A 17,960-nucleotide genomic window follows, 5' to 3' on the forward strand; every position below is an offset into this window, starting at 1 on the left:
AAAGTGAAGAAACTATTTTCTCTGTTAAGAAGTTCTCCTCCAAGGGAAAACCCTTCTCTTTATGCCTCCCAAGCACAAAGGATAACCCAGGCAAATGTTCACTTCCCGCCTTATGTCCCCCCCGACACTTGGTACAAATTCTGCTGGTTTTTCCACTTGGCTTCTCCACCTGTCTCCATATTTCCACACTCACAACTGCAGCAAGGATAGGCAAGCATTGCCAAAACTCTATTCGTAGAGGAAAGCAAAGCAAACAGCTCTGGTGTTTCACAGCCATTATGCAAGACACAGCAAACACAACTTTGGGGAAAGTGGAAGCGTGCTGCCAGCAGCACACAACAACATTCGCTCCTGAACTGAAATAGAAGATTTCTCTAAAAAGTCACTTCCACCCCGACCAAGCCTACCCACATTTCAGTCAATTTTAGGATGAAATACTGGGCAAACCAAAGGCACCCCACTTCTCGGCCCTCCGACTGTGCCCCACCTACATACGATCACCAAAGCAAAGGCACCCCTCCTCCCCAGCAGTCCAAGTCTCTTACCTTCCACTTCTTCTTCATCACATACATGTTTAAGGAAGGAAGCCCCTCTATCCAGTACCGCCTCGTCCTCCATCCTATAGTAATAGAAAAGAAAAAAGGAATGCTCAGACTTCTCCTGGAGTGAGCTGTTTGAACCAGCCCAAGTCCTGGGCAGGTTAACTTGCAAGCTGTTGTTCATGTTCCTGTGGGCACTCCTGTCCTCCTTCCAGTGCCTGCTGTTCCTTCATAGAGCTCTGTTCACATGGCGTTTGCTTTAAGCTGGCCTCACGTAGCTCGAATTCTGACCTTGAGAGGACATCAGTGGTGACAGGTGTGAACAAGGTAATCCCAGCTACAAGTCTTTGGGGGCTTTCCTGTTTCTTGTGTCTGCCTTTTTTTCCCCCTTCTCTTTTTTCCAAAAAGTACAGCCACACGGGCAGGCTTGGGGCGGTCTATGCAATAGTCAAGAGCTTGTGGGATTCCAGTTTGCCTTTGAAGCTGTCCCAGCGGGCGGCAGCGGCCGAGCCGCGCAGGGAGGCGAGCGGGCACACCCCACACGGACACACAGCCCGGGCTCTGGCCAGCCCCTAATACCAGCACAGCACACTTGTCTGCTGGGAGCCCGGCTTTGTGTCACATGTTGGCCTTACAGAAATCTGACATATGAGGATTATCCCGAGACCGAGCTACAGTAAGTCAGATCATCACAGCAGTCATTTATGTGTGTCACCCCTTCATTCATCCATTTGGGGAAGGGTTTTAGTAGTTGCTGTCCTTCCCCTCCCCTTTTCTCTCCACCTCTGATCTGCCTCCATGGACAGCAGAGACTCCTAATTCCATGCTTCTGCCATCGCCGTGCTTACGCAGAGCTGCCCAGAACTCCTGCTGCTGTGCTTCCCCCACAAAATCAGACCCTGCCTGTGTTCCGAGGGTACATCTGCAAATCCACTCTTGACAAGCAAATACAAAAATAATAAAATAATAATAATAAACGAAATTGGAACTGTGTTAAATAATCTCCTTAGAGGCTAAGTACACATTTGCTGCTCACCACTGTGCAGTCGCCACGGGAGCTTTCTATCCTAATACAACTGGGACCGAGCTGGTAACCTGTTTCGTACCAAGAATCAGACATAAAACAACACCTTTTCCTTATATTCCCTCAGTGGAATAGGGATGAACTCAGTTCAGAGTTCAGGCCTTCAAAACTTCTTCCCATCCATATTGCTTCCATTCAAGATCCTCTGAGAGCAGCAGCAGCAAACACTTACAGATTATCTTAAAGAAATGTTCAAATTCAGGAGGGTATAAATACTGTACAGATGAACACCAAGGAATCAGAACGCCTTAGGGTGTCTACCTTGCATCCCAATGCCTGGCTATCTAACTAGAAAATAAAAAATAAAACTCAGCCACAAAAGGAAGTACCAGAGTCCCATTTCATGAAAGCAGTACCACAGCAGCCATTCTCCCACCTCTGCCACGTTTTCCTCCACCTCAAGCACCTTTACTAACCCACAAATGGCCTCATCCTTGGCTCTTAGTCCACAGCTCAACTCCCAGAACAAGTCTCAAACATGTCGCAGATAAAAACAATGAAGAAAAATAGGTCAGATTCAAACACAGTACCAAAGCATATGGAAATACACATTTTTCATTTGGATTATTGGATGGCAGTGAAAAATAAAGCACCGTACCCAGAAACGTCTGTGAGCACTGACTCCCAAGCTTAGGTCTAGTCCGAAGCCAGCTCCTCCTTCGCTCAGGCTGTTTCTGCCTGAATTCCAAGAGCCAGAGGATTTGAAGCAGAAATTTCCCTGACCTAGGAAAGGTGCCATTCCCCAAGCAGCTGCTGCCGGGTGCAGAGGGGTGGGACGTGCTCCTTGCCAGCACAGCACACCAAGGCAGCACTCAGGCACACACCAGCCTCCCCTGAAAGCTCTGGCTCTTCATTAAATTATTCAAGACTATTTACGCATCTTTTCTAAGGCAACAGAAGGGAACATACTCCATGGATACCCGTGCCTGTTTGCAATGGTTGTGAAGGCACAACCCCATATTTTTTTAATTATTTTTTCCTGCAAAGCAGCACAGTAGCTCCTTGCTATAAACACAACTGGAAACATCTGGAACAGATGGGACTGGATTTCCAGACCAAACACAAACCACAGGAGCTTTATTCCTCCGTGAAGTCTGTACTTATCCTGGCATTCAGCTCCACTCTCTGAGCACCCACACACGTGCAGATGTGTAACACACCTGTGTGTCCCACAGCCCTGTGTAAAACCATGTCCCAAGGCCAGTTCCCACAGCCTAGGCAGCATCAGTCCAGGCATGGAGCAACTGAGAAGCAGCAGTGTGGTAGAGTGGAGAAAGGGAAAGGAAGGGAGCAGTTTCCACTGCCAGCAAGGGATACGGTGCCAAGAACTCACCAGTTGCCATCCCCTTGGTAAAAGGTCTACTCAACCTCCCCACAACAGCAGAGCATCCTCCCAAACATGACCCCACAGCAGTGGGAATGGCCCCCACGCTCCCAGGAACACCACCTTGCCAGCCTGGAATGGGTTTAGCACATTGAACAGCCATGCTTTTTAGCTCCAGAGGGTTGGAAAACTGATCAGCAAGGCTGATGCTTTCCCTGATATGTGTATCCGAGGGAACTGGGGGGTTTAAAGAGCCAGGAATAGAGCTTGGGTCGTCTTGGCACAGCGCCCTGGCTCTAATCCGCAGGAGTTTAGTGATTAGACTCCAAGCACCACCTCCCTTGATTTGGTCTTTTCTGCCCTTCTCAGATTACCACTGGATTTCTGTGGGCCAAAATCTAGCAAGAAAACATCCTTTACCAATTTGCACGGGGAAACTATTTCAGCCCCCTGGAATTTTTCAAATACCATGAAATGGGAGTTGCAGAAATTAAAAAGAAAAGAAAAAGTCACAGGAAACTACAAGAAAATCTTCCCTGGAGTCTTCAGGGGCAGAAAGCTGGCAGACTCCTGTTAGTGAAGCACTGCCACAAGACCATGTACTGTCACTATTCCATGAAGACACACACGGACTGGGGAGAAGAAAGGATGGAAATAATTTTAGGGCCTCTGAAAAGAGATGTGCCTTCAGTTAAGCCTGGTTTACCAGCTCCTTGTTGGAAGGTAAAGGGATTTTCAGGCACTTCTCATCTAGATCCACATTCTCGTGACTGCTGCTGCAACATTTTGAAAACAAACCTAAAAAAAAAAAAAAATTTAAAAATATTGGGTTTCTATTTTCGGGGTCTGACAGAATCTGACAGAATATGCTCCAGTGAAAAAACATGAACTGCTTGAGTAACTGGCCTTTCTGGGCCAGTAATTAGATCAGTGCCAAACATTTTTAGAAATGATGTTATGTGTCAATAGAATTTGAACAAGAGTCACACACGGCCAGCAGCAACTCTGCTCTGCCTGCAAAGCACCGGCAGATACAGCTCACAGAAATATTCTGCCCGGCTACCTGGAAAGAACAAGACCAATTTGGTACTAGCAGGGATCCCAGACTTCCTAATGGCTGCGCTTATCCGCCAGCATCTGTTCCACCCATCACATCATGAATGCTTCCTGCAGGTCTCTAGCTGCAGCACCAAACACTTGAACTGCATCTTCCAGGTGGTGCAAAGCAGCAAGTAACCTCGGAGTTAGCATTCCTGGTGCTACTCCAGGCGGAGGCCGGCAGCCAGCTCCCCCAGGAGATGGAGTGCTGCCACCGCCCGGCTGCTCAGCTCCGGAGCCGTGAAACTTGGGAGACTGAGGAGAGAGGGAAAGTGGTGTTTGGGGTAAATAAAGAAGGACTGATGTGGCAACACGAGATGTTGCACAGAGTTACAACTCGCCGGAGTGAATAAATGCGTAACAGAGCTGCGGAGCCAGAGGGGAGAGTTACTGCTCACTGATAAGCTTTTACGATTCTGCCCACTTCCAACGGCTTTTGCAATCAGGAAGAAATTCCAGCACACTCTGAACTGCACAAGGAAAAAGAAACTGAGCCAGTTCCGTAACTGGAGCAGCATAACACAGAGCCGTGTGAAAGTCACATTAAAGAGCAACCAAATGAGCTGGGGCGTGGAGTGGGTGAAGGGCTGAGGGAGGAGGGAGAACTCCAGGTCACAGAGCAGCAGTGCCGGCAGCAGGGCTCCCGATGGATCAGTTGGAGCTGCCAGCCCACGGGTGCCTGCCCACCCCTGCCACACAGCAGCTGCTGCACCACAGTTCTGCCAGGCAGGTGCGGGGAAGCTGTCCACTCTCCCAGGAAAGGCAAGGGAAGTAAAATCTTCCTGAGTGTGCACAACCAACCACCCTTTCTGCTTCACAGAGCACAGCACCAGTGACCTGTCAAGACTTTCCCTCAGAAAACTGCCATGGACAAAGCGGAGAGGGAAGGCATGGATGGGGATGCTGTGGGAGAACAGACAAACCCAAGCAAACGGTGCACAGGGCATCACGGGCTGAGCTGTTTGGCAGGTCCCAAATCCCACAGGGTTTACACCCCTGAATCCACCACATACCGCTCCCCCTCACCACGTACCTCCCAAACACAAAAGGGGAGACTTGCTCTGGTAGGAAACACCCACAACCCCACACCGCTCCCCACAGGTGTAACCAACACTACTTGTGACAACCAGCATCATCCAACCTTCAACTACAGATGGATCAACACAGATGGGACCTGGACCTGAGCAGAGAGAAGAGCCACCAAAGGCTTCCCTGTCAGCTACACCCAGTGCCCTCACCAAGCCACCCAGGTTAGATGCCAAGTGTGTGTGGGTACATGTATGCGCATCCCAAAAGGAATGAGTCAGCAAGCCAAACAGGCTGCTTCTGTCAGCGGGCTTCGGGGAGACAGAGATAACATTATTTCTTCTCTCTGCAACCTGTGAAGGATTCAGACACTGCTATTGTAGTGGCCAAGTAAACAGGAAACCAGAAAGGAGACTTGGTCCCTGCTGATGCTCTCACAGCCCATACACAAATGCGCGAATGAACAGACTTAATTCGACCGATTCCTTTTTAGGGTCCTGATGTGTTTTGGTTTCCTCACATACTTGCATATGGGCTCTGTCACAGAGAAAAGAAGAGCTTCTGACTATACTCAGCACAGCCTGGTAGATGCACTTCTGGAACATGTTGCCAAATTTATCCTGGATGCATTTTCCCCTGTCAGCTCTAAAGCAGCATTTATTTACAAGCTTTCTCAGCAAAAGGCTGTACTCACCCAGAGCAAAGCAGGACAGAACCCTCTGCTTTGCACACAAAGAACTTGCGCTGTAATATTTATAAACCAAATAAATTCCCAATTAAGTCATCTCGTTAGGTGAAATGTTTCCCTCTACAGAGGTGTTCTCAGGGATCGAAATTAAGTCCCATGACAGGATTTAAATACGAATCTCAGTTCTTGACTAAATCTTGTTTTCAAAAACTCTTACAGACTGGAACGTCAAGAACTCTAAATGTTTATCACAACTCACAGGTGAAGTCTATGAGAGCACCTTCCTGAAACCAAGATAAGAATAATTTGAATTCATGATGGCAAAATAAGTCCCATCATTTGGATTTCAATTTTGATCTCCAACAACTTTGGAAGAACTCTTGAAGTTGGGTATGTTCCAAAGATGAAGTAACTACTAGGAAAAGCAATTAGGACTGAATGAAGATGCAGCTTTCTTCTGCACAAACAACAAAGTAACACTATCAAAACACAGGGAAATATAAGGGGAACACTGGCACTGGACGTGTGGCAGGTGTAACAGTTGAAGCCTCTGCTTCATTATGATTAAATGACTTACCATAAAATGTCATGACTATAAAAACTGATAAAGTCAGCTGCCTCTTTGGTTTCATTTCCTTCTCTTCAAGGAAACCATGGAGCTGAAACTGTGGACTCAGCAAGGAGTAGGCTGCATTGCACTCCAGCTTCATTTGAGAACTACAGGATCTCAGTGCAAGCCCCTCTTCCAGGACAGGGTGAACCTCTGCTGCCGAGCACCTGGCTCCTGACACATTCCACGTCCATCTGCTATATTTCATGTAGCTACAGCCAGGAAAAGGTACAGAGACACCCTGCAAGGAATTTGAGCTTGCACTTCCGCAGGAGCTTTGTGAGATGGAATCAAATGAGATGAATCCACAGGAAGAAGTGATTCTGGACTGCAAATATTATGAGTACATCTGTTTGAGGATAACATAAACCAGACATTTTTGTAGCTTTGTTTTCTGCAACAGATGAAATATAAATCACAAAAAAAACCTTTCGCTAGAGGCAGAGCGGCATCAGGTTTTCAACTCATAAGCAGCAGTGGATTTTTCCTAAAAATTATTATTTCAAACCAGCCTGTGGCATCTGATCTATTTTTGGCTATTTATTACCGTGACAATGTCATGTCCTGCAATATTTTTGTTACAGTTTTATGCCTTAAAGGCAGCTTCTTACTTGACTGTGTGTCTATTTGAAACCACTGCTGGTTTATACAGTAGCTGCTCCTTGCTCCAGCATCCGGTAAGAGCTCTTTTTGAAGGATCTGTGACTAAGTGTGCTGTGTCACAGGAGCAGGTACCATGGGCTAAGAAGCAACTGCAACGTTTCAAGTGTGTGTTTTACATCAGCTCAGCACACAACTTTCAAAGTACAAGAGATCTGGATACACCTATAGAGAAACCTGGACAAAGAAATAGCAAGTGCAGGAAATCTTTCCAGCATCTGCTGCATACTGCCCACCCAGAACCTCCAAAAGCAAGGCATGAGAAGCCTGATCCTGAGGCAGATTCCCAAGTATAACGAGGACGTTAGAGTGGGCAGTTTGGTCCTGCGTCTAAAAGAAAAGAGCTATCGGGAATGGGTGGTGCTGGGTTTAAGTCCATTTCCCACTTGAGCAGAGGAACAGGCAGTGTGTACAATGAGGGGTGGGGCAGCACACCACTGGCACCACTCGCCCAGGGCTGCTTTTCTCCAGGGAAAACAATCCGGCACGCTCAATCCTGGCTTCCCAGCAAGCAGCTAGCTCCCACACTTGTCCTCTCCTGTGACTGCTTTGGGGCGGAAAGTTCTCCATAGCAATCACACCACACACAAAATGTGTGCGACCAGCTCATAGCTTATTTCACCTCTGTTAATTACAGTTTGGAGCTTTTCCCTTTCCTCAGGCTTCATACCTTCAAATGCGCAACTCCTAGAGCTGCACATTGTCCCACCATCACCTTCCCAACCACCTCCGAAACACTGAAGCCCCTCTAAAAGCATCACGAAGCTCTGGGCCACTGATGGTAACATGAGTACAGAGCGTGTGCTGGCTTCCTACTGCAAGAAGGACGGGTAAGACCCGATGCAGCACAATCCAGACCTGAGCTCTAGCTGGCAGAGGCAGAAAGCCTGGTTGTATAAAACATTTTGGACATATCTGAAGCAGCCAAGGGAGCTAATGCACTCTCAGCACTTCCCAGAGTGCAGGCACAGCATTTCTGATCCAATTCTTGGCATTCTGAAGCGATACGTGGATTCACAATATGCTGGTTTCAAAAACATAATCCAGCATAAAGGATATTTTTAACATGGATGATTTTGGGAATCTGCTTAACCACTCACATGGCGTTACACAAGCGGGAACCTCTCAAAGCGTACTTATCTGCAAATTCTGCAAACTCTACCTGGTTACTAGATGACAGTCTCTGTAAAACTGCAATTCTTCCATGTTGGAGCAGTTGCTTCAAAGAAAGAAGGGATGCGATACCACTTGAGTTCACCTTCAAAGGAGTATGGTCAGAGCACACAGCTGTAAAACTAAAACAGAAGGGCAAAGCCATCCGAACCAAATGCCAGCACACACACAAGATTCAGGCAGAAGAAAGAACTCCAAAAATATTAGACAAGCAAAAAAAACAGTGGGCTTTGGACCTCATCCTCACTTGAGTGCCAACTGCTCATCTAGAAGACTTTATAGCGACCATTCCCTGGGGTGATGAGACAAAATCTCTGCTGAAGAAGGTCACTGGCACTGGTCCTGGTGCATGCATCAAATTCTAATTCAATAATAGTCACTCAAAACTAATGCAGATCTGAGAGCCAGAAATGCGAACAGCCAGATTTCAAACTAAACGCCCCTCTTGCCTTCACTGACTGCACTGAGAAGAAAAAAAAAAAGAAAAAACCAAAACCCAGAAAAAACAAACAAAACAAAAAAATACAAAAAAACCACGAAAACACCCCCAAAAACACAGAACCACAAGCCAATGGAAGTTTACTGAAGATAAAGAAACATTTCCGGACAGAAGAGGAGAGAGGGGAGTGAAATGCAAAACCAAGTTCTTTTATAACTTGAGACTAAACCAAAAGAAGAAGAATTTCATCACTTCCACCAATTTAACCTCCAGTCAGAAGAGAGTCAGTCACAGCCCAGAGCAGCACGGACCTGGGTAGCCATTCTGTCTCCCAAAAGTGCCAAGCGCTCAGCAAAACACCGATTACGCCAGCACAAGCCACAGAGCCAGAAGGATACAGGTGCCTCACAAGTGACACCCACGAGGATCACTAAGCAGAAACGCAACTGCAAGTGACAATTCCCTTCCACATGGCCACAGATCCTGCTCTGGGAGAGCATCTGCTGTGCCTTCTGGGGGCCGTGATCAGGCTGTTGAGACAACGTCATGTACGTGTGGCCCCTGGCTATCACTAACCAGACTTACACCCACAGGCAGAAAAACTTGTGCTCCTCAAAATTTCACGTGGTATCAAAGGGGCAGGTTGGTAGCAAACAGCTGTTCCAGAGCATCGACAGCCACTGGGATAGAACGCAGTCGGGGGGAACCACACTGCCATGGCCACTAGCCCACAGAGAGCTCATCCACACAGCCATGCACATGACAGTGCCTGCAGAGAAAGCAAAGGGAGATTTTGTACACTTCTAGGGAACAGGTCACTGGAGCATGGAGCAAAGCACCACCTTCAGGTGCCCCTTGCCCTTCCATGCGCTCAGCTCGTGAGAGCAATGCCTCGTGGCAACCCACTTGACACCTCGACTTGGGCGCGTGATGCCAGCGAAGAGCAGGCCGAGCCCGTGATCTTTCCACTCAGCCCTGCAGACCAATTAGTCATTAATAAGAGTCTGGCCCAGAGCAGGCAGGGGCACATGATCGCATTCTCACAGCATTAGTCAGCGGATGGAGGGATACGGGTTCCTTCACCAGGACACCAGCTCCAACGGGAGGAACATGATGCAGCATAAAAGCCGAGTGGTATGAGCAGACAACGCATGATCCTGCATAAAGGCAGTCCACTTAGCAATGCTCAACTCACCTCACCAGCAAAATGCGTTTGCTGCTGGACTGGCATTTTGCTCCATGGGAGAGTCAGGTTCTTAATTTAGTTCTCGGTGCCCTAAAGCTGGATTTACTGTATCCTCCAACCACAGTCAAGAGCGCAGAACCCAACTGCTGAGCAGGCAACTCCCAAGTTTTAACAAGACTGTCCTCTATGTGACATCCATTTAAGGGCAGCTCAAAATAGACTTATTCATATCAGCCTAAAACAAGACTGCGAAGAAAACGACAACCCGAGAGCTGAAAAGTAATTTCTTGCCCGAAAATGCTCACAGCCACTTCTTCTGAACTCCTTCCTTGTGACCCATCAATGTTGTCCGGAAGAACAATTTGCGGGACAAAACTGGTAGGAACACACTGATGCTGATAAGCAGCACTGTTGCAGGATGTCCTGTGTCCTCCCGAATAACCTGAACACCAGTATAATGACTACTGAGCTTGGACAGAAGACCAAGCAGACTTCTGCAAGAGAAGAGAAAATGAGATATTAGCATCAGTCTTTCTTTCAGACAACATCTGGAAAACTTCATCTGCTCCAGGAAAAAAATCCTTCTTCTGGAGAGAGAAAACCTAAAATATTAAGATCACTTGCATCTTCCTTTACCCGAGGAAGGCTACTCAGCCTCCTCTACCACCATTTACACAAGTATGTCACTGGAACGAGATCCTCTCCCTGCATGGCAGTTGGCTCCTTCTGACTCCCAGATCATTAGCCCATAAACATGAACTTCCCAGGCATTCCTCAAATGTTCTCTTCATATTTCCCATGTTCCTGTACAACTCAGCCTTTTACCCATTAGGGTTTCAAGCCATAGCATTTTAACATGAGCAAGCGCTATAAAAAATATTTTATAGGTCCCACATTCTATTTCCCCTTCTTCCAGAACTCTGCATAAAGCAAGAGTTTCTACTTCTGTTTTAGGAACTATAAACTCAGAGGCATCCTCAAGAACCACAGTTGATATAACACGCTGTGCTGCTTTGTCTAGGGTACAGCTAATTTTCTTCTCAGTATCAAGTAGGGGGCTACGGTTTGGATTTGTGCTGGAAACAGTGGTGGGAATTCACGAATGTTTTAGTTATTGCTGTGGGAGTGAGCAAGCAGTGGTGCGGTGCTTGGTTGCCGGCTGAGGTTAAGTCAGGACAGTCCTTTTTGGCGTCAATACAGGGCACAACGGGTTCAAAATAACAGCAGATTTGATTGGAACGTGCTAGGTGGAATGTATAGCTGTCATAGCTGCATGGATACTGATCAGCAGGCTCTTGTCTTGCCATGGGCACGCTTGCCTGGCTGCATGCGGTGCCTCGTCGGGGTGCCTTTTGCTTTCAGTGCTCACCGTGGTGCTTATCAGGCTGCTCCGCTGGGCCTGGGAATGCTCTGATTACAGCAATGACAACGTGCCCGGGCTGGCGGGGGGCCAGCACAGGGCTACTGCGCTCCTGGGGAGGCTGGAACTCCAATGGAACTTGAGTCCATGGGCTGTGACCTGTGGATGACACCTCGAAGGATCACTTCAGGCTGGAGAAGGTACATCTCAAAGTATCTGGCCAGGCCCATGCTGCAGCAGGTACACCTTGAAGCATCAGTGGCTGTGCATGAGGTCATGCTGGAGCACCTCACAGCTCGTGCCAATCACCCACCAGCTGCTTTCATCCTCTTTTCCACATGCATGTGCCTAAAACACTGGAGGCAGCCATTCTTTCAGAAAAAGCCTTGGGAAAACAACTTTCTGTAACAGGCCTGAAATGGTTTGCTGTGGTAACAGATATTCATAAAAGCATAACAGGATAAAGCAGCTTTTGCGTTCCTTTTTTAAGCTGTCAGGGCCACCACGGCTGAACCCAGACACGGTCATTAGTCACACATTTCTTGGAGACACCTGTTAACAAAGAACGGCTTTATGCCCAGCATCTAATTGCAACACGGCTGTTTAAAGGTAAACGGGAAATGGGCTACGGTAATATTAAATCCCAGTTATCTGCGTCCATTATCTTGCATTTTTGTATTGTTAAGCGGAATGACTGGTCTGGGAACAGAGCCAGAAAAGTTGGGCTGATACCACAGTTCAAGACTCCATAGATATTTCTGAGAATTACAAGTTAAGGATCACATCCAGAACTGAACTGACGTCTCCACAAAAACCCACAGGTACCTTCACGGAGTCACAAGTCAAGCCTTTCCAGGAAAGCAGAGCTGTTGGCAACCCAAGGCATTACTGGACCAGGAATACTTAATGCAAAGATGTCCTATGCATCATTTAGAATTAAAAAGGCAGAAACAGGTTCGTTCAAGAACTGTGGCTTCATTCGTAGAAAAGTTATTACAGAAACTTTTAGAGTTCACAGGAATCTCTGCACTCCCACATTTCTGAAGATTCAGGGGACATCCAGGTTACTTGCTGGGACAGACATTTTGAGCATGATGAGCTTAAGTTGTTTTTTCAATGCTTTTTAACAAATTAAGTTGCATAGCTAATGTTCAGTGAACTGGGCTCTTCTAGCTTGATCTTTAATTTGAGTAATTATTTTAAGAGCTGGAGACACGATCTCCCTTTACTCAGTCTCTAGAGAGGATTCTGACACCGGAAGACACGGTTGGGGGTTTTTTCACAGAGTTGTTTTGCAGCATATTCCCTTTCAACTAAATTTATACACTGTATTCCTGGCAAAGGGAAGAGATCCGTGATCCAAGGAAAACTTTGGAAATATGGAAGTCATCCTTTTGCAGCAATTCCTGCCGTTTCACTGTTTTGTTCAGAGTGTGCATCCCAGGTTAAGTTACAGTGCAAGGATGGCAGTTACATGCCCACTCCTTCAAGTTACACTGCAAATAGGAATAAGCCATGAAGCTGAGCAGTCAGAGCATCCTGGCTGGAGCTCCGTGCCCACAACAGCCGAGGAAAGGCGCCTGGGCTTGCCTTGCCAACAAAGCACAGGCCTAAGCCCATGCTCAAGCCCAGGCTTGCTCACATTCCTTCCATGCTAGCAGGCTCTCAGGCTGAACTTCAGAGCACTGCCAAGGTGACCACACAGAACCCAGCAGACCCAAAGATCAGCAAGGTCCTACGTACAAGCCAGAACCCTCCAGAGTGCCATGGCTGCAGTCGCACACCCGCCTTGTCAGGCACAGTGCAAAACCTCTTCCCCAGGCACAGGAAAGTCCAATCTACACAGAAGGCCTTCTCCAAGCTTGAATGGCACGGGAGGTGTACAGCACAGGAGACAGCCTGCCTTTCCTTCTGAAGCCCAGCTTCGGTATAGAAATTGATCATTCACCGTTGATTAAAAGGGAGAAGAATACTCTTCTATCCCGAGTGAGAAGCATTCACACAGTTACAGGGAATCATTGCATGTATCACATTCCGGTAGAAGCAGTTCTTGCTCTTAGGCAACCCCAATCTCCTTTCCATGCACATTCCGGTGATGTGCCAATAACACAACAGAGACACAAGCCCACTCTGAAACGGAGAGCATTTCAATATCTAGTCAAGGTATTTTTTCCAAAAAATTCAGTGATGTCATCCAACAGGTGAACTGGGACTGAAAAGACAAGCTAGGCAGGTGGACAAATGATGGCTGTAGGTTCGTTCCAATTCTACTCTAAATCAATATTCTATTCTACAGCCTCCAACACCACCCTCTGAGTGCCTATCAAAGATGCACTCAAGACTTTGCACTGGTCTTTCATTGATTTCCAACCCCACCCTGCAAGCAGCTCATGGCTGCAATCTAGACTTTGTCCCTGCACCCCTCTGGCCCCACTTGATGAATTCTCCCCGCACACTGTCCTATCTCAGCACGCATTTCTTCCGTTCGTGCCGGTGGAACTACTCATGCAGGACTCACCCCAGCACGGCACTTCAGCATGGCCTTAAAGGCCAATGAGTTGAATTGCCTCGAGGCCAGAAGTCACCTGTGCTGAAGTGTTTTGTGGGACTAAGGCAACAGCTCCACATTTCCAACCTTTCTCGCTGCACTGGTACTCCATCATCAGCACTACAAACACGTCCGGCACTGCTTCCATGGAATGCCACACTAACCCTTCTGCTGGGACAATACTGCTCCAGCCCCGTTACTGCTCACCTAAGAGATCATGAGATGTCGAACAGTGGATGCAGAACACTTCCATGGCACCATACACTGGCTTGCTGTGCCATCAAGGCTCTGGAACAGAGCTTTGCTGGGGACACATGAGAACAAAGCCCCATCTATTTTTCCCTGGGGATGATTGTTCCTGCCCAGAAGGACATACAGGCAGCTCTGTGGAACAAGGCTGCTGTCTTGAGCCGTGCTCTGTGTCTGCTGAATGCACAAAGTGTCAGCCAGGGAAGTGAGCTCAGACTAGAGAAATATAACATGAATTTAGCTAACATCCGCTTCAGGATGACCACGTTTGCCAACTCTGAGACCTAAGCAAAATGTGCAGGTCCAATTCCTGTGTATAAGAAATATACTTCAATTCCAGTGCAACAGACAGGTTTGATGTGCTCAAATCCCACTTTTCCTTGAGCTACTGAGCAACTATTTCGCGGCTTCATTCTAAACAATCTCATATTCGGCAGCCTTGATGAAAAGACCTTTACGCTTACGTCGAAGGGCTGACAATGTGTCTGAAGTGTTATACAGTCACCAGTACAATAAAAGCAGTTAACTTTTGCAACCTTCTGTTCAAGGTTAAGAGTTGAAATGAGTTCAGCAAACCTTCAAGGTGCAATTAAAATGAAGCAAAAATTGATTAAAAAAACCTTAAGGGGAAAATACCAGAATCTTCAAGTTGCACACACCATTGAAAAAGAGACACAAGCTCTGTTTCTGCACCTACTGTACAAAATAGAGAAAACTGAAAAATTTTAGTAAAGATGAGTAGCTGGCACACAAGACTTCAGTTGTCACCTTTGACTTCAGACTACACATCTGCATAGTCATCAAAATCAAAGCGTTTGCATGTTTCGCTCAGAAAAAGTAGCAGAAAAAGACAGAACACACCACAGGAATAAATCCTAAGTGAAAAAAGGCAAAAATCTTTTGGACATGCAAACCCACCAGGACTTCTTGCGTAACACCGGCTCATTCTGATAACTTGGAAAAGGAAGTAAAATTCAATCTCCCTTGGGGAACAATCACATCAAATATCAGCCTGTTTCATTAACTTCACAGATGAGCAGCAGTCACCTCGCAGCAGTCCAAAGAAGAGGTAACCATTCCCACCATGGTCCCATAGTTCTGTATGATTTATATATTATATATAACTGTATAATTATTAATAATATATTACTAATTATAATTAGAATAAAATGAAATAGCTTTTATAATTATCATTAATAACAGAATGAAGTGATTTGAGTAATCCTCAGTCTCAAAAGAAGTCACAGAACAATTCCTACCACCAAGTTCTTCAACTCACTTTCAGATGCCAGAAGTACGGATCAATACTTATGGAAGGACAATTAAGGCTTATTTCAAGACAGAATTAATACAGAGTATTTAGCAAGTATTTATTACATGGTAGCAAAACAGAAATACAATCCTGGTCGCCTATAGAGGTAATTCTATAATACAGCTAGGATTTGAAACACCTGGAAAATTCTCTTTCCCCACTAAACGGATTTCCTTTGGAGTAGTAAATATATAGATCAGCCATATTCTCTCTCTCCACACATATTTTTATATATAAATAATTAATCTATTTTAAATCCCCCCCTCAGTCTCTGTTTTACTTTAGCAGCAGAATGAGGTCTCCTAAGGGCACACGTTTCTGGAATTCAGATGCTGAAAGTTCCTTTGTGCCACAAATTCAAAGGATTCTGATATTGGTGACATGGAATCAGCTCTTCTGATCTTTCTGGTGAGAAAATCAGATAAAACCAGGGCCATTTGCAATTTCCTCTGCTGTGCTCAGAATGCTCAGCCATACTCCAACAGCATGGATCTACATGCCTATTCAATTTGGACAGAAATCCACTGTTCCAAATCAAACTGAACACCTAGAACTGAGATGTAGTTTTCTCTGCTTTTCAAATTTCTCATAGATCTCCATGCAACTTCACGACACTGACAGTCCCTGTGGCAAGTTCAAATATGTTCCTTATGTGAAAGACTCATAATTGTGGGACAGTAATTCAAAGACATTTTTATCTCTTCAGTTAATGTGACTAGGCCACTGAAAAACAAGAGCTCTGAAGCTTTTTACTTATACCACGCACTGTTTTATCACCCAATTATGGGTGCAGTAATTGTCTTTGACACTGTCCAACAGCAATAAAAAGCGTACCTGCATGCCTATTCAATTTGGACAGAAATCCACTGTTCCAAATCAAACTGAACACCTAGAACTGAGATGTAGTTTTCTCTGCTTTTCAAATTTCTCATAGATCTCCATGCAACTTCACCACACTGACAGTCCCTGTGGCAAGTTCAAGTATGTTCCTTATGTGAAAGACTCATAATTGCGGGACAGTAATTCAAAGACATTTTTATCTCTTCAGTTAATGTGACTAGGCCACTGAAAAACAAGAGCTCTGAAGCTTTTTACTTATACCACGCACTGTTTTATCACCCAATTATGGGTGCAGTAATTGTCTTTGACACTGTCCAACAGCAATAAAAAGCGTACCTGCCACAAACTGCGCACAATCCTGAGCAAACTCAGGAGAAACGAGATGCTACAGTGACTCAAAGTTCAAGGGCAGGGGGGAAGAAGCTTTGCTTTGAGTGGCTGTGGGAATTCACTGCAACCATTACCATTTTATGGCTGTATTTTGATTTCAAGCCACACAGCGAAGAGCTTTCTTAACAGAGTTAAGAGGAAGACCTCTGCCTCCCCATCCAAGTCCCTATGTTTTGAGGAATCACAAAAGAGAAGCTTTCCTTCCACCAGACGCAGCACAATGACACAGAGACGCGCTCCTTTATCAATATTAACCATAAACTGCTCTTACTGGGTTTTCAAAGAGCACTCCCCCCCTTCTGAGCCTTCTAAGTGGATTTGAAGCCGGAAGCAGCTAATTGACTTGGAACGAGGAGTTACCAGAACCCTTTTAATTTGCTCAAAGCAGGAGTTCAAATTCTAAACCTAATGCACACAGAAAATACATGCGAGGCAGATCGCTGGAGCGTGACAAGGATGCTCTCGCACTGGAGCCACAGAGGCATCTCGGCAGCACTGAGGGACCAAGCGGTGCCGCAGCACCGGAGCTGGAGCGCCGTGAACGCTGTTTGCAACAAGGCACCTTCAAACCCTCCTTCCAAGTCCTCCGGTGCTCCCAGCCCATAGGAAGGAACTGGAGTGCAAACCAGTACAAGCCACGCTATTTTGATACGGATGCATATAACAACGTCATGGCATAAAACCCAAAACATTAAATTAAAGAAGAGAAATCAGGTTACTAGCAAATCTGCACTAACAGATGGCATGTATGCACACAGGAGCATCACTTGCCATACCCACAGGGCCCATTTTCGGGCACCCACCTCCCAAAACAGCACATTTCCCCCAGTATATGCTTTCTCAAAGCAACACCCTGCCTTTGCGACAGCATCTTTCTGGCAAGGCAGCACCTCCAACTCCAAATAGCTGTTTGCACACTTACTGGCAGAATAATAAGGACAGGTTTTCTCTTTACTCTCTCACGCAGCAATTTTCCTTCACAACCTTACCCAAAACACTTTCCAGCTCATTATTTATTACAGCTGTCCAGGGTGGCAGCATTAGAAAACCTTCAGCCAGAGACATACTCAGCTCTTCCACCCTCTCCGATAAGAAGGCAGATCTGAAAACAAAAGGAGTTATAGATTTTTCCTTCTCATGGGGATGTTTTTCTTTGAACAGCACTTTGTGCATAAATTCAACCTTTTCTTATCAGCGTAAGACATCAGTAACCGAAGCATTTACCCTACACCCACTGCATTTTAAAAGCTCCTTTTAAAAACCTGCTACAAGTGATACCACAAGACAGCGCCAGTACATGAGGCTGTTTTCTGGCTGCAGAGGAGTTTCAAGTTTTAAAATCGTAACACAGAAGTTTAAGGGAAAACCCTGCACCGCTCTGAGCTGCAAAAAATCCTGCCGGACCTTGCTGGGAGCAGACCGGATGAGTGCAGG

At 46.2% G+C, this 17,960-nt stretch overlaps 1 protein-coding gene across 11 annotated transcripts in view; it reads right to left on the bottom strand.

Annotated features, from left to right (window-relative positions):
- Positions 1–17,960, bottom strand: part of SLC4A4 (solute carrier family 4 member 4) — a 149,196-nt gene that overhangs the window by 100,305 nt on the left and 30,931 nt on the right. For 9 of the 11 annotated variants that reach the window (XR_001863532.1, XM_017738982.1, XM_017738984.1 and 6 more), the window contains one exon: positions 546–619. Coding sequence is in view for 10 of the 11 variants with exons in the window: in XM_017738982.1 (XP_017594471.1) it covers positions 546–619 (74 nt within the window). In the remaining variant the exon portion in view is untranslated. Of the gene's footprint in view, positions 1–545; positions 1,089–17,960 lie in introns of those variants that run through there. The other 2 variants (XM_017738983.1, XM_008637399.2) reach the window with 2 other exon arrangements.

This window comes from Corvus brachyrhynchos, unplaced genomic scaffold (genome assembly GCF_000691975.1).
Source record: "Corvus brachyrhynchos isolate BGI_N302 unplaced genomic scaffold, ASM69197v1 scaffold597, whole genome shotgun sequence".
Lineage (NCBI taxonomy): Eukaryota > Metazoa > Chordata > Aves > Passeriformes > Corvidae > Corvus > Corvus brachyrhynchos.